Source organism: Thamnophis elegans, chromosome Z (assembly GCF_009769535.1).
Source record: "Thamnophis elegans isolate rThaEle1 chromosome Z, rThaEle1.pri, whole genome shotgun sequence".
Taxonomy (NCBI): domain Eukaryota; kingdom Metazoa; phylum Chordata; class Lepidosauria; order Squamata; family Colubridae; genus Thamnophis; species Thamnophis elegans.
This window is the reverse complement of record NC_045558.1, coordinates 29,908,695-29,931,934: the sequence shown is the minus strand read 5'-3', so window position 1 is coordinate 29,931,934 and position 23,240 is coordinate 29,908,695. Positions and strand designations below refer to the sequence as shown.

The following is a 23,240-nucleotide window of genomic DNA, read 5'->3' as shown; positions in this document are numbered from 1 at the left end:
TCTCTATTTTGGTTAATTGATATTAAAATAATTTAAATTAAGAGTATTAATAATTTTTTACTTTATTATTAGTAGGCATTATTCCGTCAGTTTTGATTAAAACCAAGAGCATAGTATATTAAATAAATTATGAAATAATAAGAATAAAATTATAATCATATTATACAATTATTATTAACTTATTAAATAGTTTAAATAATTAATTAAATTTTATAAAGACAATTCTATCGCTCATGCTATAAAAACACAGAGCGTGAGATACACTTAAACCAAGCCAATCATTTTATAATGGTAAATTGCAAAATGACATCTATGCTTTATTAAATGCAAAATGTGATGTTGCTTTCAACTTTCAAATGTCTGATTTACTACCTGTTTTTAGTAAGCTGGAACCCTTTCCTGGAACTGCCTGCTGGTGCCCTTAGGCTCCCAGATTTGGATTTGGGAAGTATATTTATCATGACACAATTTGTTTTCTTAGCAGTTCTTATGTGTAATGGGTGGGGGAGCAAGTGTTAAACTTCAATCATGCAAAAAAATCACAGCCTATCCTTGGATTAAAATATAAAGCGCCAATGCAGCTTAATTGGATTAAATGTCTGCATTCAAATAGGCTTGCTTGAATTTTAAAGTAATTTATTTCCATTCCTTTGAAAATTCACTTGATTACTAGAGTGTTTACAACTTGTTTACTTTTTTACAACTTGTTACTACGTATTTTTATATGTATTTATTTACTACATATTTAAATACTATGTATTTTTTCCAACTAAATGTGGTTCCTGATATCTCAGCTGATGCTAACTATTAAGCCTGTTAAAATCAGCAGTCCCAAACCTTTGCGGTTTGGCAGCCTGGCTGGAAGACTGAGAGGGGAACTGAAGTGTGCAAGCAATGGGCCTGGGCACATGCATACACAACTCCACTCATGTGAGCGGTGGGTCACCACTCACATGCAGGTGTGCCGGTCCACTTCTCATGTGCCCCAGTTCTGAATAGGCCCCCACCCGGTAGTGAGCCAGGGCCCAGAGTTTGGGGACCCCTGTATTAAGTCATGATACTGTTGATTTGAAACTGGGGGTTTCCTTTGTAACCACGCATGGTGGAATGTGAATGCACATTAGTGCATTCAGAGGGAATGCACTAATCACTCCTTTATATTTATGAACATCTAGAGGCAGATCTTTACTGAGGATTATTGAAGCTCTTATGGGTTTTTTCCCCATCTTTCTTTTTTCTTTTTAATACTGAGCAGAAGCGCTACTTTGCTACTAATTTGCCTGAACCACTTGGATTGTGCTGGAGGCTGCAAATGGTATCATAAGCGTCTGATGAGAGGCAAGGAAACAAATGAAGCAAAGTATATTGCACCAACTCAATACAAGCTCTTCCCCAAACATAATTAAGTGATACTAATCAAGTAAAGTACAAAAGAGCTTGCACTGTGATTTTATGACTCACATTTTACCATTTTGGCATCATCATTCAAAGCTAGGCAACCTTGTTGTGTCATCATTTCAGAGATATTTCTTTACTTAAGCAGAGAAACAGAATGACCAAAGGGGGGGGGAGCAGTGAAAATAGGACTTCAACTTCCTGCTGACTTTCCCATTGAATTTTTTTCTGGGAATCTGGCAGGAAGCATTGGAAATTTACCTCTCTTCCTCCTCCCTATCCTTCCTTTCTCTTTCTTCCCCCTCCCTTCCCAGCTGGCAGATAAATAACTGCCGCTGAGCAGGAAAGGGAGCAAAGGATTGTGAGACTGCCTGGGAAACTGTCATGGAATCACTGAAAATGAAAATCACATGACCATAGTCTCGGCCTAGCTGAAGCAAATAGCACTGAGCAATCATGACCTTTTTCACATTTCGAATCTCCACGGTCACATGATCAAAATTTGGATGCTTTGCAACTGACTCATATTGACAGTTGCAGTGTTCTGAGACTACATGATCCCCTTTTATGACCTTCTGACAAGCAAAGTCAATGAAGAAGCCAGATTCACTTAACAACTATATTATTAACTTAACAACTGCAGTGATTCAGTTAACTGTGGCAAGAAAGGTCATAAAGTGGGGCAAAATTCACTTAACAACTGTCTCACTTAGCAATATAAATTTTGGGTTTAATTGTGGTCGTAAGTCGAGAACTACTTGTACTGAAATGTTTATTACTGTATATTTTCATTAAAAGAGCCTTTTTTGCTCTTTCTGCTTTTTACGATAGCAAGCATAAATAGGACAACGAATAAAAATGATTGCCTTTACAAAATAAATTACACAAATGTTCAAAACAACTAGAACAGAAGTTTGGGGACCCCTGGAGAACTAATCAGACATATAATGGTCTTCTTATCTGAAGGAAATCTGGTTTTAAAATCCAAGGGAAATTTTCTATTGTAACTTGTTCTCCCATTTTCCTTTTGCTTTTACAAATTTCTTGCCAATTTCTTTGTCCCTGTACCAGATAGCATTGTGGCATGGTCTTTTTAATTCTTTTAATCCTTTTTCTGATTTCTTTTTCTGTTTTCTCAGACTCATAGTGGTTTGTTTGCCTCCAACTGCCATCCTGACTCCTTTTTGGGGTATTCTCAAGTTGATCTGAATTTTTAATAATTTGCTTCTTTTCCTGCTTTTTTGCCCTTTTCTACCTTTCCCCTCTTCTTACGTTCTAATATTACCAACATATCTAACAAATTTCTGCTAACAAATTTGTGCTTTAAGGATTGTCCTAAACTATTATATGATTTCTTTATTCCTGGAAGTTCTAACATTTCTCCGATTCACATTATTGTACTGTCAAATGTTTCCTCTTTAAAAACACAGAAACAGAGAAAACTGATGGCAAAAAAGTCCATTCAGTCTCTCCTTTGAGTGTTCAGTTTGTGTTTTTTTTCTTTTTAATTATTTATTATATTGTTATTGTTCTTATTATTATGGTTTGTCGCACAGTCAGGAAATGTTTCAGGCTGGATTTGGCCTTTTTGTCTGCCTCTTGAGCCCTTCCCAAAGATCTAGGATAGGTAGATGTGGATGTGTTAGAGCGTTAGAGGTATTGTCACAGGATGTAAGCTATTAGAATAAAATATAGAATAGAATATACTTTATTGGCCAAATGTGATTGAATACACAAGGAAGTTGAGTCTGGTGCATAAACTCTCAGTGTACATACAAACAACAAAATAATATATTCATAAGATACTAATAGAAGAAGGTAGCAGAAAAGATGAGAAGCATAATATTACATATTATTACATATTACAGCCTTATTACATGTGTAAATACCCTTAGGCATAAGACAGTACTGTGGTGATTAAGTGTTCAGGAGAGTGATGTGATGAGGGGGGGAAATGTCCCTGTGCCTAGTTGTTTCAGCATGCCATGCCCTATAACAGTGTTAGATAGAGAAACCAGTTATTTAATAAGATGTAACACATTACATGCCTAGTGAAGCCAATGAGCCCATTAGGGTGTAACTATGAGTCATGGGACAGAACTTCAAAAATAATGGGATGTTGTTTGTTTCTAAGAATTACTTTCTTTTTCTTCCCTAAAACTCATCTTGCCCCCAAATAACATTACCTAGCTTACCTGTTCTTTTTGGCCTTCTGAATGTTCTATGGATTTTTGTTGTAGGGTAGTTGTCTAATTTGGCACAATGTAGCTGTCTTTTTTTCCCATTCTGGAAAGATGTATTAGAGGCTTTAACTTGTCACCACAAAATCTCCTACAATTCCCTCCTTTGAAGTTTGACATATTTTATTATTTTAAGTTTCATTGTCCCTCAAAGATGTTCATGTTACGCAAGGTGTTAATTGCAGGTCCAATCATTATGCTACTTAATCTGACCAATGATTCAACTTAAACTCCAATGCATAAAATGACAGATTGTACCATCAGCAAAGCTGTAGTAGTCACTAGAGGCTGAACCAGGACATAAGCAACAATTCCAAATATAGTTAGCAAACCAATTTTCAAACACTGCTTAACCATGTGAATATGGAAGAAAACCAGATATTTGAAGCTCTATCTATTACTGCGTCAAAAGCATGTGCCAGTTCATATGACTCTGAACATAGGTATGGATCTTGGAGAATGCCTAGATTTGGTAGACCAACCCAAAGAGGCCAAACTGGATGACAGTGCCCAATAAACTGTGAAACGTTTTATCAGGAAAAGGAAAAGTGTGTGGCACATTAAAACATTGTGGAATTGAAAGTTACTATGCAAAAACATGAACTTTATGAACTCTCTATCATTCTCAGATGCCTAACTGGAAGAAATAAGTCAACATAGAATAATATACGTATATATAAGTTGAACATGTCTAAACTATGTTTCTAAAGTGTATTTTGCCATAAATATATTCTATATAGCATTTCAGTTTACTATATTGTCAGTATCATAGTACTCATTTTTATTTCTATCTTCAGATGATCTAGAAAAGAATTTAATAAATATCTTAAAAAATTAATAATACTGCATGTTTAAGTAATTGAGCTATTTACTGTTAGGTTTCAGGGTGATTTTTTTTTACTTGTTTCAACTCCCCCCCCTCCCCTTCCCCTTTCATTAAAAGAAATATGCAGCAGTAAAATCTCAACAGCTATTTAACAATATATGCAAATGTTCTAAATAGCTTTGAAGCAGACAAGAAGAAAGAGTAGTTCTCCAAATAAGCTTGGATGCATACAAAGTCTTTTCCATAATGAATGTGGCCAGATTTTAACAAAGGCCATGCATAATAAAAATGTAAATGAGTTTGCTTTACTAAAAGTATAACTTTAAAGTCTTTTGTTGTAATGCTGTTCTGAAACTTTCCTACGAGGTTATCACTGCTTGCATGGAGATTTACCCAAAACTTTCAATGGCATTTAAAAAAAAGAAACTCAAAACCCAATAGCCTATGTGTGATGTGCATGCAAAACTGCTCTAAAGCTGAGAATATGAATTGGCTATGGGTGGCTTCAGCACGAAGCAAAAAGCCAACTATATTGCCGTAAGACTGCCTGACGGACTTCATGTGGCTCCCAGCCTAGAAATTTCTCCAATTTTGACATGTGATGTACTCGTCACTGCAATGGCAGCCCTGTCACTGAGAAATGGCACAAAAGACAACAAGGCACCCCCTCCCTCTCCTTAGCCCTGCACATTGCAGCCCCCTGGAGCTGTCTGCCCATGGTTTCCCTGGCCTGCCTAGTTACAGACAGCCCTTCTAAAATGAGAGATAAGGGTGGGTGGACTGGATAGGCCCCAGCTGCCTTTGGGATGCAGCTTCCACAATAAATTGGCCTGAATGATGAGGGCAAACAAACAGTATGATATGTATTATGCCTGTCAATAATACATCCCCACATGTTTCCATCTTTGTATGAGCGGGACCAAAGCTTTTCTTCGGCAAGTTCTATTTCGTCTCCTAGATTTTCCTTCCATTCATATTATAACTTACATGACAGGATTCAGAAATTTTTTATGATAGCGGCATTGTATAACCATTGTGTGTCCGTCCCCCACTCATCCCAGCATCAGATTTACATTTTGTTGTCCTTTTATGCCTCTTGCTTTAGAAATAGATGGCTTCTTAATCTTTCAGCTTCAACGTGAAGGGTACGTTGATGTGGAGTGGCATCGGCAACAGATGCGAGAGTTGAGAGAGCAAATAGGTAGCCTGATTGAAAAAAACTCACAGCTTCAAGAAATTGTGAAACTGGGAGCGAGAGAACAGACTTACTTAGGTAAATTTTACTTGTAAATCAAATAAAGCATATGCGGAGAAAGAGAAGTAGTAAGAAAACTAAATGGCAGATTAGTGTCTAACCAGCAATTGTTCATTTCTTTCCAATTTGCTCTGTAATTTGAGTTGGTCTTGAACTTTGATATGCTTAGTGGAATTAACTTATATTAAATATATGCTTATTTTCTGGTTTTTATTCTGGTAAAAAGAAGGTATTTTATCTATGAATGTCAAAATGTTGACTATTAATAGATTAATAATTATTTTTACTTCTAATAAGACAACAGTATCCACTCCTACTAAATAATAAATGAAGAAATTTAGGAAAATGTCTATTACATATCACAGTAGGTTTTCTTTTCCTTGCTGCACATTGGAAAGTGGAAAATTAGAAATTTGCAATCATAAATCATTTCTACGTCCTAGAAATTAAGAGTTTTAGAGCAATTAAGTTCATATCCAAACCAGATTTCAAGACATACAAATAATAACAAAGAGCAATGATGCACATGTAGCAAAAACAAAATACAAAAATATACTATTGGATGAGAATATAAATTAGTAGAAAGCCAACATTTTTGCAGTTTTATCATCTCTGATGACTTGCCCATATCTCTGGCAATATTTAGAACCACCTGCTAAAGCATTTTGTATCAGCTGTGACTAGCAGCACGAATGAATATTAATGAAAAGCAAAGGGTGCTCAGACACACTTGGCTCTTGAACTTATTTCTTAATCTCCCTCTCTCTGACCAGCCAGCTAAACAGCAGGAAGAATTCTGTGAAGGTCAAGGGCAGTTGTGAAGGTCACCAGTCTGCTCCTGCCTTCATCTACCGTGCACCCGGCTGACCTGCAGTGCACAATATGAATCTATTCAAATAGCCATGTAATTTCATGGTGTGCTTTATCCTGCCTTACCCTTATTTCTTTCAGAGAGCGAACTAAAACTTTTGCAGAACAAAATGGAAAAAGAAGTGAAGTTAACGGAAAAGGTACTGTATCCTTTACTTATTTAGGTCTATAATTAATTGATTAACTTGTACAATAGATGCAGGAGTCTAGGAATTCACAATATTTTAAAAATGATTCCTACTATTCTATTGTTCCGAGCTTGTTAACTTTTATACATTGTTTTCAAAATATAGAATTTCTGTGGAAAACTTGCATCCTGAAGTTAATCCGGATTAGATGCAGGATGGAAAAGCAAAATGAAATACCATATAATATAAATGGAAAGTAATATGATGTTCCTGATTTGCCAAGTTTGGTGCTATTCCATATACTAGGAATTTCATATGGTTGAAATTTTGGAAACAGAATGGAATCATTGATAAAAATAACAATAATAATTTATTATTTATAATTATAAATATGATGTATATACTAGGAGGGTTCCACAATTCTTGATATATGATGTGGTACCAGTCCACGGCCCATTTAGAACTGGGCTGCCCAAGTGGTACATGAGTGCAGGAACCTCCATTTGCACAAGCAACAGATGGCAAAACCATCCCTTCCCTGCTACTGCCAATCTGCAGAACTGGAAAGGTTGGGGATTGCTGCATTAGAGGAATTTTGTAAGTAGTCAAGAGTAGAGAAGTTAGTAAATAAAATTAAACATACACTTTTTAAAATTTCCAGGTTGGTAATGGGTGAAAGGATATAAAGGACTTTTCTTTGTTGCTTTAGATCAAATATGTCCAAACCAGGGCCTATGGGCCACATGTGGCCCTGGACAGTTAGTAGTGCAGCCCCACAAGATCATAAACTTTAATATTATTATGAAATGATATATACATTAACTATACATTATATACATTAACTATTTTATATATAGCCCAAGACAATTCCTCTTCATTCAATGCAATCCAGGCAAGTCAAAAGGCTGGACCCCCATGCTTTTCACCTTGGACATTGTGGTATTTCTGAAAGTGGGATTGAATTAAATGGCAGGAAAATGTTTTGATGATAGAAAAGGGAGGAAAGTCATCCCTGTTGGATTTGTGGAATCTAACAATCATTCTGTTGAGGGAGGCTTTGATTAAACCCTTAACGTTTATTTTGGTAATTTCACTGCTGAACGAATAAAAAAATCAGAGATATTTTAAGCCTCATCTTTCAAACCAGTACTTAAGAAGAATTCAGGTTTAGAATTATATATGAGGACAAGGAAGGGAAATGAATAAGGAAATTGATATTTACTGTATTTTTCGGAGTATACAGTAAGACACACCTTTTTTCTTCAAAAAAGAGGCTGAAAATCAGGGTGTGTCTTATATATCGAATACAGCATTTTTGGCCTCCCGAAGCCCCACCTCCTTCACAAAAATGGCCGTACATACCCTAATGGGAGCTTTCAGAGAGCTGGGGGCTGGGAAGGGCAGAAATTAACAAATAACGGGCCGTTTTTTCCCCCAGCCCCCAGCAGCACTCTATAAGCCTCCATACGACTATGCATGCAATTTTTTTTGACAAAAAACGGGCCCTTTTTTGCGAAAACAGACTGTTTTTGGCTCATTTTTGGCCCCTTCACACACACACACCAGGATCACTCTGCAAGCTCCCCCCAGGCTATTCATGTCCTTTTTTGTTTTTTTTTGGTGGGGGGGGGAAATGGGCCCATTTTTGGGAGGTTTGCCGATTGCAAAAACTTTTTTTTTCCTTTTGGAAAGCTCTTTAACTGATTGATGAGAATTACATTGATCAAGTGCTGTGCCAGCAGAAAGGAAGTCTTAGGTGCTGCAGATTGTCAGCGATTTCCTTCTCCAGCACATGGATAAATACACCTGAAAACATCTCCCTATCTCTCTCTCTCTCTTTCTCTCTCTCTATCCCTCTACCTACCTACCTACCTATACTTTCTCCCCCCCACCTACCTACTGTATTTCTCTATCTCTCTATCTATTTCTCTCTCTCTCTCTCTCTCCCTCCCTCCCTCCCTCCCTCTCTTTATCTACCCAGCTACCTACCTAACTACTCTCTCTCCCTACCTACTGTATTTCTCTCTATCCCTCTGTCTACCTACTTTTTTTAAAATTTGCCTCTTCAAAACCTTGGTGCATCTTATACTCCAGTGTGTCTTATACTCCAAAAAATAAGGTATGTTCATGTCTGAGGTAAGAATTTGTTCACATTAATGTTTTCTTGAACCTTGGTTGCCTGTAAATGCCCTGGACAGAAATGTGTCTGTTTGTTAAAAAAAAAAAAAAAGGAGCTCTATTACAACTAAAATGTGGCTTCTCCCAAAATGTTCAGAAAGAGAGATTGTGTCATTCAGATTGTTATCATTCAGATCAATTTATATGTAATATAGAGCTGGATAAATTCAAACAGCCAAAACGCTTATAAGATTTAACAATAGCAATTTCCATTGGAACTAAGTAATCTGAGGCAGTAGAGCAGGGGTGTCAAACTTGCAGTGTCACGGTGGTGTCATGTAACATATCAGGACATTTTCCCCCTTCATTAAAGCAGGCATGGCTATGGCCAGTGTGTGATGCATCTGGCCCATGGGCTGCAAGTTTGACCTGCAGTAGAGAATCACTTTTATCTGGTAATGATGGGCTAGTTCTGACTAATAGCAAGTACTGTTCTACTCCATGCCAATACTTCTGAACTAAAGAGCTGGGGAATTTAAAAAGTTAATAGTCCAAGTTTCCTTTAATTGTTAAATTTAATATAATTTTTCAATGCACATATTTCCAGACAACTTCCAAACGATCTACTGTGTTTTCCCCAAAGTAGGACATGTCCTGATAATAAGCCCTATCTGGCTTTTCAGGACCTGTGCTAAAATAAGCCCCTCCAAACTACTTAAACGCATGTGCCTGCCATTTCCACTTATTGCTTTACACGCAAAAACTGAAATGAGGCAAGACTGGAGGGGAGAAGGGGGGACATGCCCCATGCACCCCACATGCCCTTACCGTACCTGCTGGTACAGCTGATGGCCGGGCAAAAAGAGTCCCCGTTGCAAAAACAGAGAGAGCCCAGCAACGCGCCTCACACCCCATTCCTTTCCTGGCAAAAAGGGCCTGCTGCAAAAAGAGTGGCTGGCCAGCAACGTGCCACATGCCATATTCCCTCCCTGGCAAAGGAATAAGCCCTGTGTCCCATTTCTTCCCGAGCAAAGCAACGCACCTCACACCCCATTCCTTCCCTGGCAAAAAGAGCCCACCGCAAGAAGAGCAGCAGGTCACCAAAGCGCTTCGCTCCCCCTTCCTTCTCTGGCAAAGCAATGCACCTCATGCCCCATTCCTTCCCATGCACAAAGGGCCCATTGCAAAAAGAGCGGCAGGCTAGCAATGTGCCTCCTGCCTTGTTCCTTCCCTTGCAAAACAACGCGCCTCATGCCCTATTCTTTTCCATGCAAAAAGAGCCCGCCGCAAGAAGAGCAGCAGGCCAGCATGTGTTCCATTCCTTCCCATGCAAAAAGAACACATCCCACCCTGCCCCAATGGCAACAGCATCCTGGCTGTTTCTCTTCCCCACCATCTCTTTAGTGAGATGGGTGACAGGTGGGATGGACAAGAAGCAAGGTATGCATCCTAGCAGTTCCTGAGACTTGCAGCTCTGTCGCATTCCTCGCCGTTTTGTCCAGGGAAGCATCTTGTAAAAAAAAAACTCAGGCAGGGTGGGAGGTGTTGAGACGCGCGTCTTACCAGACCCTGTCGGTTCCATCGCATCTCTAGGTCAGTCTGTGCAGGGAAACACCTTGCACGGTAAAGAAAAACTTCTCACGAGTTCAAGAAGTTAATTGCTTGCACTTGCAAAAAGTTTTTCTTTACTGTGCAAGATGTTTCCCTGCATAGACTGGCCAAGAGACGCGATTGAGCTGCCAGTGTCCAATGAGACTCACAGCCTGGCCTACCTCATCCCCCATCCCATCTGCTATCCCCAAATTGTTTCTCACTGCGAGACGTGCCTCTTACCGGAGAGTGGCAGCTCCATCACATTCCTTGCTGTTTTTTCCAGGGAAGCACCTTATATAAAAAAAAACCTCACAAGTTCAATCAAACTTCATCGCATTCCTCACCATTGTGTCCAGGAAAGCACCTTGTAAAAACTTCTCCTTGGACGTTTAAAAAGTTTGATTGAGGGGGGAGCGTTTCTTGATGCCGCAACGACACGACAAGCAATCCTGGGGCTCCAGGATTGCTGTTGATATCTCTGTTCCTAAACTGTTCTGAAGGAACAGTGATAGAAAAGAGCATGTCCTGCTGATCTCAGGGGCATCGCAAAGCCCCTGATTGATCCAGGAGAAAGCTTTTTTTGCCAGCTACAAGATAAGCAGCCAAAATGGCTGCAGAAGGTTGGGACAAGCCTCTGAAACAGAAGCAGTACAGGAGTTGTGTCGAAATGGTGAGAGAAAAAAATATTATTAAAGAATGGAAAACCCAAAGAATTGGAATTTAAAATAAAATTGAAGACAGAAGAAAATAAATGGCGAATTAACCGTGGTTTAAGACTATCGTGTTATCTTTTCTACCTTAAGGTTGTTTGCTTTCTATGGATGGACTTTTTACAAATGCCTCTTACTTTTAAACTGGACTGGTCTCTTTTTTTCCTTCTTCCTCTATACTTTTTCCATTTTTTGTATTCATGGATTAAAAGCTTCTTCTCTCATAAGCCTTGGACAGAGCGTAATTTTTAAACATTTTTTACCTCTTTCAGAACTTGGTGTTTACAGAGAAAGGCAGAAACAGATGGAAAAGAGGTAACACTGCCATCTAGTGGCTAGAGGCTTGGCAATATCTGATAAAGCTATAAGCTTTGTTTACTGAAAGGCTCAGTGGAAAACGTTTTGTTTATACAGGTGTTCCTTTGAAGGAAAGAGAAAGCTTTGATTTGAAAAACTCCACTGCATTTGTTTTGGCAGTGTTTATAACCTGGAAAATGGCACAACGTGAAGAAGAAAAGGCACTAACTTTGCAAAGAATTTTCTTAGAAATTCAAAAAGTTTTAATAATTACAGAGAGAATTGAAAAGAGACTTGAAATTATAGATCAAAATACAGAAAGTACGGGGACAGTGATGAAGTTTGAGGACAGAGCTGCAAAAATAATAGAGACATATGAAAGTGATAAGAAAATTGTTGATACTGACAGCAAACTGAGAGTGGAGGGAAATGCCAAGAGTGAAATACGGAAAGGAGAAATCGATGAACTGGAACTTTATTTCAGATGTCAGAAAATAGATGAAGAAAGGAGAGAAAATTTGGCAGAAATAATGAGAGTAATCTCGGCAGAAGCACTAATGATAACAAAAGTTAAGCTGATAAAAAGAGCAGATAGAGGGTTTCGAATTCCTATATGACATGCAATGAACAACAAGTTCTTAAGAGAAATTCACATAAGACTTATCAAGAAAACACTTAGAATACAGACTTTACAAATGGAAAGAGATATTGGACTACACTATCTCTGGAAGGATACAGGATGATGAAATGAAATGTCACAATAAATTTTAGTTAAGTGTAGTTAAATTTTGAGTGCTATGTACAAAGTAATAATAGCTATAGTCAAATACATGATTAATAATGATCAGAAAGCATTTATATATACTAGATAGATAATATGAAATTTTATACAGTACTGTAAATGAGGGTTATGGAGATCATGCTGAAAAGCCTTTTTATAAAAGATAAACAATTTTATATAGAATAGAATATAAAGATGTAATATCATTGGATGATTTCAGGATGATGTAATAAAATGTCATAATATAAATTTACTTTAAATTTAATATGCCTTATGTTGAAAGAATGTAATAATAGCTAGCTTAATGGTTGTTTATTAATTATATCAATTTGTATACAAGTATATTAGAATTATGATCCCATTCCTAATAATGGGAAAAAACATGGAATTGAAAATTATTATAGAATGTTATTAATGCTAAAATAATAGAATGATGTCACAATAAATTTTAGTTAAATATTGTTACATTTTGAGTGCTATGTACAACGTAATAATAGTTATAGTCAAATAAATAATAATGATAACAAAGCATTTATATATACTAGATTGATAATATGAAATCTTTTACAAACTGTAAGTGGGGATCATGGAGATGATGTTGAAAAGCCTTTTTATAAAAGATAAAGAATTCTATGTAGAATAGAATTTAAAGATGTAATATTGGATGATTTCAGGATGATGTAATAAAATGTCATAATATAAATTTACTTCAAATTTAATATGCCTTATGTTGAAAGGATGTAATAATAGCTAGGCTTAATGGATGTTTAATTATAACAATTTGTATACATGTACATTAGATTGAGGATACTAATAATGGGGGGGACATGGAATTGAAAATTATTAGAGAATATTATCAATGCTAAAATTATAGAATGACTTAGAATAGGAGGAAACATAATAACAATGTGTACAAAAATATCTTGATTGTCAATATGTGAATTTTGATAAAATTCAAGTGATGACTATGGAAAGGACACCTTGTAACCAATTGACATACTATGTGTAATTGAAGAGGCTTTTATGTTATATGTGTTGTGTGTTTGTGTTTGTCTGAAAATTAAAAAAAAAATTTTTTTTAAAAAGTTTGATTGAACTCACGAGAAGGGTTTTTATACGTGTATTCCTGGACACAATAGTGAGGAACACGACGGAGCTGGAAAGGTAAGATGCGTGTCTCGCTTCTCACCCACCCCACCTGCCAGAAAATAATAAGCTCCCCCCCCCAATAATAAGGCCAAGGCCATATTTCAGGGATCAAAAGACCCTGTCTTATTTTCAGGGAAACCTCTAAAGCTTCATTTTTTTTTTTAATTAGTTAACAAATGGTTTTGACTTACTGAAGGCGGAACTTGACAGAGAGAAAGAAAAACTGCAAGCAAAGATTCAGGTAAGATTATTTTCAAAAGAATTAAACTGTTAAAAATATTTTTGGTTTTCAGTCTACCTCTACTAAGCCTAGAAAACAATCGGGCCACCAGTTTCAGCCAACAGGACAGGCTCTCGGCCAAGCAGGCACATGCAGGGATTCAAGCTGCCTTGGGGCAGGACATTACCTTTGCCACCCCCGTCGCCGGTCCTGTCATGCGGGCTAAACTGAGCTCAGAGGCTTTTTGGGCCCCGGGAAGGGCTGGCAGGAGAGGCCGGAGTGGAGGACAGGCCCGCCCACCCATTCCTTCCGTCCCAAGGAATTCCACTCGGGACGGAGCACAGTTCAATGTAGCTTAAGCCTCCGTTTAAAATTCCATTTAAAGGGCAACTTCTTAATCTGTGTTTAAGTAAGTAAGAAAGAAAGAAAAAAGGGAGGGAGGGAGGAATGGAAAGAAAGAAGAAAAGAGAGGGAGGAATGGAAAGAAAGAAGAAAAGGGAGGGGGAATGGAAAGAAAAAAAGAAAGGGATGGGGAATGGAAGAAAGAAAGAGAGAGAGAGAGAGAGAGAGAAAACTGGGTGGGGGGAACGGAATGTAAAAAAAGTAAACTTAATAAAGTGAAACTCATATAAACCACAAACTGCTGCTATCAGCAGGCAGGGAGGTTGTTTTATCCTGGAAAATCCCAGCCTGGCTGATCTTCTCCCAAACCAAGATTCGCAAATTAATCACTATGCTTTAATTATGTTCAATTTGTAATAATGAAAATACATCCTGCAGATCAGATATTCTCCAGTGTGCTACTTGGAGAGTCCAAGCGTGGGTTAACACAGTGTATCTGCCCTAGGACTGAGTGAGTTTTTTCTCTTGCCCTCGCCTCCCTTTGCCTCCATTATTCAGTTTAAAAAACTCAGTCCTCCCGTTTGGACTGTTCTGGGGAGCACTCCAGCCCTGGGGCAGATAACTGGATTCCGCATACTGTTTAAAATAGTCTAAATTAGTTTAAATTAGTTTTTGCCTTAAGTTTTTTCATTCAAGTTTCCTACAAGGATCGGAAGATCGGTTTACAGCTAATTTGAGTGCTGAGAGGGCTCTGGGCCATTTCTTCGCCCGCTGGTCGCACGTGGAGCGGGGAACGAGAGTCACTTGTCTGGCAGTGGCCGGTGAGCAAGGGGACAGTGGGAGGCTTCCCGCCCCACGTTGAGTCCCATCGGGCCGTTGCAGAGCTCGCGCAGTGCGCCTGAGCATTCCGACAAGGGCAGCGGTGCTCTCCTTGCCTGTAGAGGCGGCGGCCATTATTGTAGTTCATATGCTTGGCTGCCATTTTTAGGAACCTCGTGGACGGAGGAGGCATTTGTGCGCCTTCAGAGCGAGGAAGAACATTCTCAGCCCCTCAGTTACAGACCGCCACTGAGGAACGCGGGCCTTGTCCGGGGCGCCAGCCAGGCCTGCTTTCCTGTTCCCCACCACTCGGAGCTTCTGAGGGCAGCAGGAGGAGGGAATCTGACTCTCGGGCGGCCCTCTCCTCCCCATTTGATCTGCGGGCGCACTTTAGCCAACTGGCTAGGTGCCCAGTGCCCAGCTGCTCCGCCAAACGCAGCAAGCTAAACCCTCCATCAAAGGGAAGTAAAGGAGGGAAGGGTGCCAGTAAGAAGGCCTCCCTGGGACCTCTGGGGCTGGTGATAGTGCCAGGGAGGGCTCCTGACCAGCAGGGGCCGTTGTGGCCAAGGCTCCGCAACCACAAAGGTCTCCGGTGCCTGTGGGCCATGAGTTGGGCTCGCCCCTGTGGCATGGGGAAGTACAGGACTCCCACTCCTTCCAAGGCAGAAGATCCCTTCCCTGATAGAGGAAAGGTCTGGGGGTGCAGGGGAGAGGCCCAACTCAAGGAGGCCCAGGAGCGGGTCTGGTCTATCTAGGCCAAGACCTAGGGAGGACAAAAATCCGGCATTATCAGCGAAGATGAGGAAGGTCTTCTTCATTGCCATATCCCAAGGGATCGCTGAGGGCATTAAACACAGAGAGACGGGGACATCTGGGCCCCCCAAGTCTAAGTTGGCCTCAGGTTCCACTCAGGTTTGGGCTCCGGCCTCTCTGGGCACTTCAGTTGCCATGGAGGAGTCAGTTTGGGAGGAAGAGGAGGAGGCTGGAAGTTTTGAGCTGTCGGAGGTTGAGGATTTACCTCCTGACAAGCCAGCCTTTACCAGCTTGTTCAAGCCATCATTGTTTAAATCTATTTTACATAAGGCCAAGGCAGCTACCGACTTGGGTTCTACAAATAAGGGGACAGCTGCTGCATCCTCTTCAACCAAGGATCCCAAAGAGGGTTTGTTCAAAGAGACCGCCCCCACTCAGGAGTTAATTCCAATTCCAGATCTATTCCTGGACGTGGTCCAGAGGCAGTAGGTTCAGCCTGGTACCTTGACCAATCCTAGCGGAGGGGATAAATCCCTTTATTCCGTGGAGAGTAAGATGGAAGACGTGCTGAAACTGCCCGAGGTGGATGCTCCGGTGGTTTCCTTAAAATCAACTGTCACAAGTCTTTTTTATTTCCATTTCATTCTATACAATCACATGTTTACTGTGCAACCGAGGCATATAACATTGGGTAATAAACACAGCCCTCACTTTTATAGAAAATGCCCCCTACAGTACAAACCCAATATACCGCCTTAGCCCACCATACACCCTCTTTCATCCCCCTCCAACTTTCATTCTTCCTTCTCTCATACCCCTCTACACCTACTTCCCCTCCCCCTCTATCTAACCCTAACCCTATCGCTCCCTCTCTTAATCCATTCCCTCCCTTCCTTCTCCTCCTCCTCTCTATCACCCTCTCTACTCTCCTTCTTCTTTCACTCAGCTCCTCCCTTCGGTATACTTCTATTACCTTCCAATATATTCAGTTTGTTCTGTTTTGACACTAACATTAAAAAACCACAGTATACAAGTGCAATCATGCTTTAAAATTTAACACATATTATATTTTCCCCCTCCCCCCCTCCCCCTAGATCCCCACCTCCCTTCCCTCCCCCCGACTTCCCAGAGCCCATACATGGTATAACTTTTTGACAATCACAGTCTAAAATATCTCTACATTGAACTCAGCTTCTTGCTGTTACCCAAATTTTTAACAGTTTAAGTTATTACTGATTTTAAGCATTAGCTATCTGGAGTTTCTTAGTCCCATATTTGCTTTGTATATAATCAATCCATTTTTTCCAGTCTCGTTTATACCTCTCGTTTGAATGTTCTTTAAGATATGCTGAAATTTTTGCCATTTCGGCTAAGTTTATAACCTTCAAAGTCCATTCTTGAATTGTAGGCAGGTCTTTCTTCTTCCAGTATTGCGCCACCAAGAGTCTTGCTGCCGTTATTAAGTACAAAACCAAATTTATCTCTACTGCTACAAAGTCAATACATATACCTAGTAAAAACAACTGGGGAGTGAATTTTATCCTTTTTTTGAAGATATTTTGCAGGATCCACCAAATTTTTATCCAAAATGCCTTAACATTACGACATGTCCACCATATATGAAAATACGTAGCATCAAAAGAACCACATCTCCAACATTTAGGCTGAACATTTGAATACATAGAAGCAAGCTTTTTGGGATCTAAGTGCCATCTATAAAACATCTTATAAAAATTTTCTCTCAAATTTTGTGCTTGTGTAAATTTTACATTTCTTACCCATATTTTTTCCCATGTGTCCAGCATTATAGGTTCTTCAATATTCTGAGCCCATTTTATCATACAGTCTTTAACCATTTCGGTTTCTGAATCCATCTGTATTAATACATTATATATCCTCTTTATGTGCATTAAACTTTGATCTCTTATTTGTTTAAACAAGTTATCCTCAGCTATTACAAAGCCTGTTTTTTGGTCTATTTTCCACCTGGCCTGTAATTGGCCATACTGAAACCACGTTTGAACTACCTTCTCTTTTTTAAGTACCTCTAAGGATTTTAATTGCAACACCCCTCTTTCTATAATAAGAAGTTGTCTATAAGTGGTTCTATCATGTTTTTGTTCTATATTCATATTTTCAATTGCATGTCTAGGAATTGCCCACATGGGCAATTTGTCATTTAGTTTATGTTGATATTTTTTCCAAACCCGCAATAAGGCATTTCTTAAAATATGATTTTTGAAATTCTTATCCAGTTTTTTGTTAAATAACAAGTAAGCATACCAACCATATACCAAATCATGTCCCTCAATATTCAATATTCTGTCATTGGTTAAATGGATCCGATCACTAATTGCAGATAAGACCACTGTATCATAATATAATTATAAATTTGGTAATTTCAATCCTCCTCTTTCGCGTACATCTTGCATTATTTTCATCTTTACCCTCGGCTTCTTTCCTGCCCATACAAATTTGTTGATACCCTTCTGCCATTCTAAAAGATTCACATCTCTTTTGAGTATTGGTAACATTTGAAACAAAAATAAATTTTTTGGTAAAATATTCATTTTCACTGCCTCTATCCTTCCCAGCAAAGATAAATGCAGTTTCTCCCACCTTTTCATCTCCGTTTGTATACTATGCCAGAGTGGTTCATAATTATGCTTGTATAATTTCCCATTTGAAGTTAAAATTTTAACTCCAAGATATTTGACTTTTTTAACAACCTCACATCCTAACATCACTCCCAATTCTTCCTTCTGTTTGGTATTCATATTCATTGCTAATATTTTGGTTTTTCCTAAATTAATTTTAAATCCAGAGACTTGACCATATTGATTAATCGTATTCATTAAAACCTTACTAGATTCCTGCGGTTGTTTCAATATTATAACCAAGTCGTCCGCAAAGGCACGGACTCTGTATTCTTGCTGTCTGATCTTGATCCCTTTTAAAGCATCCAAGCTTTACTGTTATTCAACAGTACTTCCAAAGTTATAATAAACAATAGTGGGGACAAAGGACAACCCTGTCTTGTACCTTTTTCTATTTGAAAGGAATCTGTTAAACTTCCATTGACTATAATTTGGGCTTTTTGCTGCTGATATATTGCACCAATTGATCTTAAAAAGCCATCTCCTATCTGCATTTTTTGCAGTATCTTCAACAAGAATTGCCAATTGACTCGATCAAAGGCTTTCTCAGCATCCAAAAATATGAATGCGGCAGGGATTTGATTATTCTTTCCCAAGTATTCTAAAGCATTAATAATTAACCTGACATTGCTCTTCATCTGTCTGCCCTGTATAAAACCTGTATGGTCAGTATGTATCAGTTGTTGGATAACCACCATTAACCTATTTGCTAATATTTTAGTAAAAATTTTATAATCTACATTAAGTAATGAAATAGGTCTATAATTTTTCGGCTGAGTAAGATCTTGGTCTTCTTTGGGTATCAACGATATGAACGCTGTCTTCCATGAAGGGGGCACTTTACCTTCCGATTGAATTTTATTAAATAATTCTCTAAGAGGTTCTACCATTTCTAACTGTAAGTTTTTATAGTAAACAGCTGTTAAGCCATCTGTACCTGGTGCTTTCCCTAGCTTTAATTGTTTGATTACCTGCAGGATTTCCCCAGAGGTTATTGGTTGGTTCAACCTATACCTATGTTCTTTGCTAACTAGGGGGCTTTTCTCTTTATCTAAGTATTTATTTATGTCTAAGTCCCTAATTTTGTCCCCTTTATACAACTCTGTAAAAAATTCTCGAAATCCCTTTTGGATCTCTTCCTGTTGAAACATTTCCTTCCCTCTGTAACACAATTTGGATACATTTCAAATTTTCCTTTTTTTCCTAATCTGATAAGCCAACCACCTACCGGGTTTATTTGCATTGCAGAAAGTATTATGCTTGGCATATAATAAACTGGTGGCTACCTGGTCAGAGATCAGCATATCAAATTGAGATTTTAATATGGAAATTGCTTCTTTAGTCTTTGTATCACCTGGGTTCAGTATTAATTCCTGCTCTTTCCCTTTAATTTCCTCTTCCAATTCTTTACGTTTTTGCCCTTGTTTATGTCTATGTATTTTATTTATGTTTATCAATACTCCTCTCATATAGGCTTTGCTTGCATCCCATACATATTCCATAGGTGTACCCTTATTCATGTTAAAAACAAAGTATTCAGATAACAATTTTTTACAATCATTAACATACTTTTCATATCTGAATAAATTTTCATTCAGTCTCCAGGACCTTCTTGCCTGAACTACCCTTCCCAGCTCCATCCAAACTGGGTTATGATCCGAAAGGACTCTGACCGTAATCTTTGTCTTCTTCACCCTAGAAAGTAAATCATTAGTAATTAATATAAAGTCGATCCTTGAAAAAGATTGATGTCTGTCGGAAAAGAAGGTAAAGTCATATTCTTCTGCATGCCTTTCACGCCAAACATCTCGCAGTTCGAAGTCGTCCATCATGTCAAAAAAGGATTTGGGTAATTTAGCTCGGAATTTAGTATTCGGGCGAGATGTCTTCTTATCTCTTTTGGTGTCAATCACGCCATTCCAATCACCCAATAGTATGCACGACTTAAAGTCCCACTGTACTAATTTAGCATGGAGATTTCTATAAAATCCATCTTGTTGTTGATTAGGAGCATAAATTCCCAAAAGCAATGTCTTTTTCCCTTCTAAGATTAAATCTAATGCGATATATCTTCCAAAGGGATCTGCTTCGATTAGCTCAGCTTTAATGTCTTTCCTTAAGTATACTACTATACCATTTTTTTTTCCGTAGCAGAGGTCACAAAATGTTGACCACGTTTGGGATTGAACAGATATTTTTGATCAGTTATTTTGATATGAGTTTCCTGCAAACAAATTATGTCATTCTTGGACTGTTTAAGATAATGAAATATTTTCTTTCTCTTCTGTGCAGAGTTCAGTCCATTAACATTCCATGTCAAAATCTTAGTTGTCATTTTTGGTTGCCTGAAGCTTTTTTAGAGCTTTCCGCATGGCCTGTCTCACCTTGGGTCTAGCTCCTCCCACAGCTTCTGAGCTTGTTGCTGTAGCTCCTTGGTCAATGGCCGATGATTGTAGAGATTGTTGCGTTGTGGCTTGTTTTTCTGTTTGTCTGGTGGTCATATGGTTAGATCTTTGTTCCTTAACCCCTTGCCCTTCCGGGAGGGGGAGATGATACGTTTTGTCTGGTGATTGTGTAGTTTGCTGTTTCTCTTGTCCTGCTCGTGGTTTTTCTCCATATCCCGATGGTTCAGGGTGCCCCACTTTCAAAATCTTATGATAGAAATCTCGAGCTTTCCATACAGAGTTAAGACGATATCTTTGCTTATCAAATGTAACTATAATGCCAAACGGGGCATCCCATCTGTACTGTATCTGGCGCTTTCTGAGCTCTTCCACCAAAAAAGCATAATCTCTTCTGGCTCTTAGCATTTGAGGTGGTATCTCTTTCAAAACCATCAAATCCTGTCCGCCAATTTGAAGCTTGGTATTGTAGGACTCTTGTAATATCTTATTTCTGGATTCTCTTGTAACAAAATATATTACCACGTCTCGGGGGAGTTGCTTTTGTTTTGCCGCCCAGGAATTGACGCGAAAATTTTTATCAATCTGCCAATCAAAATTGGATCCCGGTTTTTCCACCAGACAGTCAAAGGCCTCAGAAAACATCTGCTTTAAGTTCTCCTGTCTCTCTTCGCGCAGCCCCCTAACTCTTAATGCAAGTTCCATCTGGTTATACTGTATCATAATCATTTGTTTTTCAGCATTTTCAACTTTTCGTTCCACCTCTTCGGTTTTAGATGTCAAATTAGTTTTAGCTTCATTGAGAATCTCTAAGTTATCTTCTATTCCAGAAATATATTCTGTCAGTACGTTTACAATTCCCATCATATCATCATTCATTTTGGTAATCTTGGTATCAAATTTATCATATGAGACTTTTATCTCATTGCTTATCTCTTTCCTTATTTCATCTCTGAACTCTCTGAGAGCTTCCAAATTCTGTTCCCTTGATTCTCTGAACATTTCCAACAAAAATTCTTTTGTTAATACATCTCCACTAGGGGGGCATAGAAGGTGGGGGCTGCGACTTTGTGCCAGGTATGGGAGAGGCAGATTTAGGAAGTAATTTTGCAGGATTCGATTTGGAAGGCATAATCTTAATCAAACCACTATGCCGAGAAGAGAAAAGAAAAAAAAATTCTCCCTTTTTTGCCAAGAATTTTACGGAGGATTACAAAGGGCTGGCATTACGCCAAAACAGTTCAACAAAACAAAACAAAAAACAGAGAAAAGCCCTGTTTGGAATGTCTCTATGTCAACAAAGAGCCTTTGAGAACTTTTAATTAGATAAGGGAGAGTCTTCAAAGGGAATGAGGCTAATTAGATCGTGAAAGGCTGCCAAAATATACCATCATTGCAAATACAAAAGCTGGAGAATCGCCATCTTGAAAACTTTTTAACACTGAAGCTTGAGTTTTCCTAAAAAAACAGACGTAAAGTTCTCAAATATGAGCTCTGCTTGTATTAATTTCATTAAAAAAAAAATTTCAATAATTTGTCCTAAGAGGGGGTTCTTCGCCTTGTGCCGTTAATACAGCAGAGAAATCTGGCCGGAGATGACTCAGCTTTAAAAAAAAACCCCACCCCTCGTTTGCAGCAGAAAAAAAAAGCTGCAAACTGCAAGGAAAAGTTCTTACCGGCTGAGCCGCTCACTGCAATCTTCTTTGTCTGAAGTTTGAGTTATCTAAAGGATGTTTAATTAGATAACGAGCCAGAAGTCTGGGAGCGGCTCAATTAAGCCGCTGCCGACGGCCATATCCCTCCCTGGAAGTCTGGTTTCCTTAAAATCAAGCTCGAACCTGCCAGCAGACAGAGCGAGGGTCTCAAGTCGGAGGATAAATGATCTGAGAAGGCTTGCCATAAGATGTACCAGGCAGCCGCCTAGGCTATCAGAGCATAGACCTCGGCCTCTTTCTTCATCAGGGTGTCCCTTCTTTGGCTCAGGCAGCTGAGGGCTAGGCCTCCCACCAGGGGATCCCAGTGGAAGCATGACCTCAGCAAGATTATTACGGCTGTGGAATACTCAGCGGATGCCTTGTTGAACGCCGCCAAGTTTGCTTTTAGAGCGTTGGCTTCCAAAGTTATTTCGCGTTGGCTGCTGTGGCTTCATCACTGGCCAGCTAACATGAAGGCCAAATGGAAGCTAGCTTCCGCCCCGTTTAAAGGGGGGGGCAGCTCTTTGGGGATGCCCTGGACAAGTTTGTTATCGAAATGAAGGACAAACATAAGATTCTCCCAGCCACCTTGAAGAAGAACGAGCACAAGGGCTCTGGTTCCTTCTGGAAGCAGTCCTTTCAGGCTCAGGATGCTAACCAGCCGTCCACTTCTTCCGCCTATCAGAGATCCTACTCCCAGGGTGGGGATAGTAGTCAGGACAGGGGTTCCTTTGGGTCACGCGGCAGACAACAACAGCAGCATTCCTTTCGGAAGCCGTACCCGGGTGGGAACAATTCCCACCAGTTCTGTAAGGGCAAGTGACCATCACAGGGGTCCTCCCATAGGGGTTGGCTACAGTTATACAATGATGTATGGGAGAAGATCACCATAGACTCTTGGGTACTCAACACGATCAGGAGGGGCCTGGTGTTAGAGTTCCTGTCCTTTCCACAAAGGACGTTCATTCGGTGCCCGACTCCAAAGAGTACC

At 39.2% G+C, this 23,240-nt stretch overlaps 1 protein-coding gene across 4 annotated transcripts in view; it reads left to right on the top strand.

Annotated features, from left to right (window-relative positions):
* Positions 1–23,240, top strand: part of CZH10orf67 (chromosome Z C10orf67 homolog) — a 78,840-nt gene that overhangs the window by 22,577 nt on the left and 33,023 nt on the right. For all 4 annotated transcript variants that reach the window (XM_032235011.1, XM_032235010.1, XM_032235012.1 and 1 more), the window contains 3 exons: positions 5,593–5,734; positions 6,668–6,726; positions 13,532–13,603. In XM_032235011.1, the coding sequence (XP_032090902.1) occupies positions 5,593–5,734; positions 6,668–6,726; positions 13,532–13,603 (273 nt within the window). The remainder of the gene's footprint in view (positions 1–5,592; positions 5,735–6,667; positions 6,727–13,531; positions 13,604–23,240) is intronic.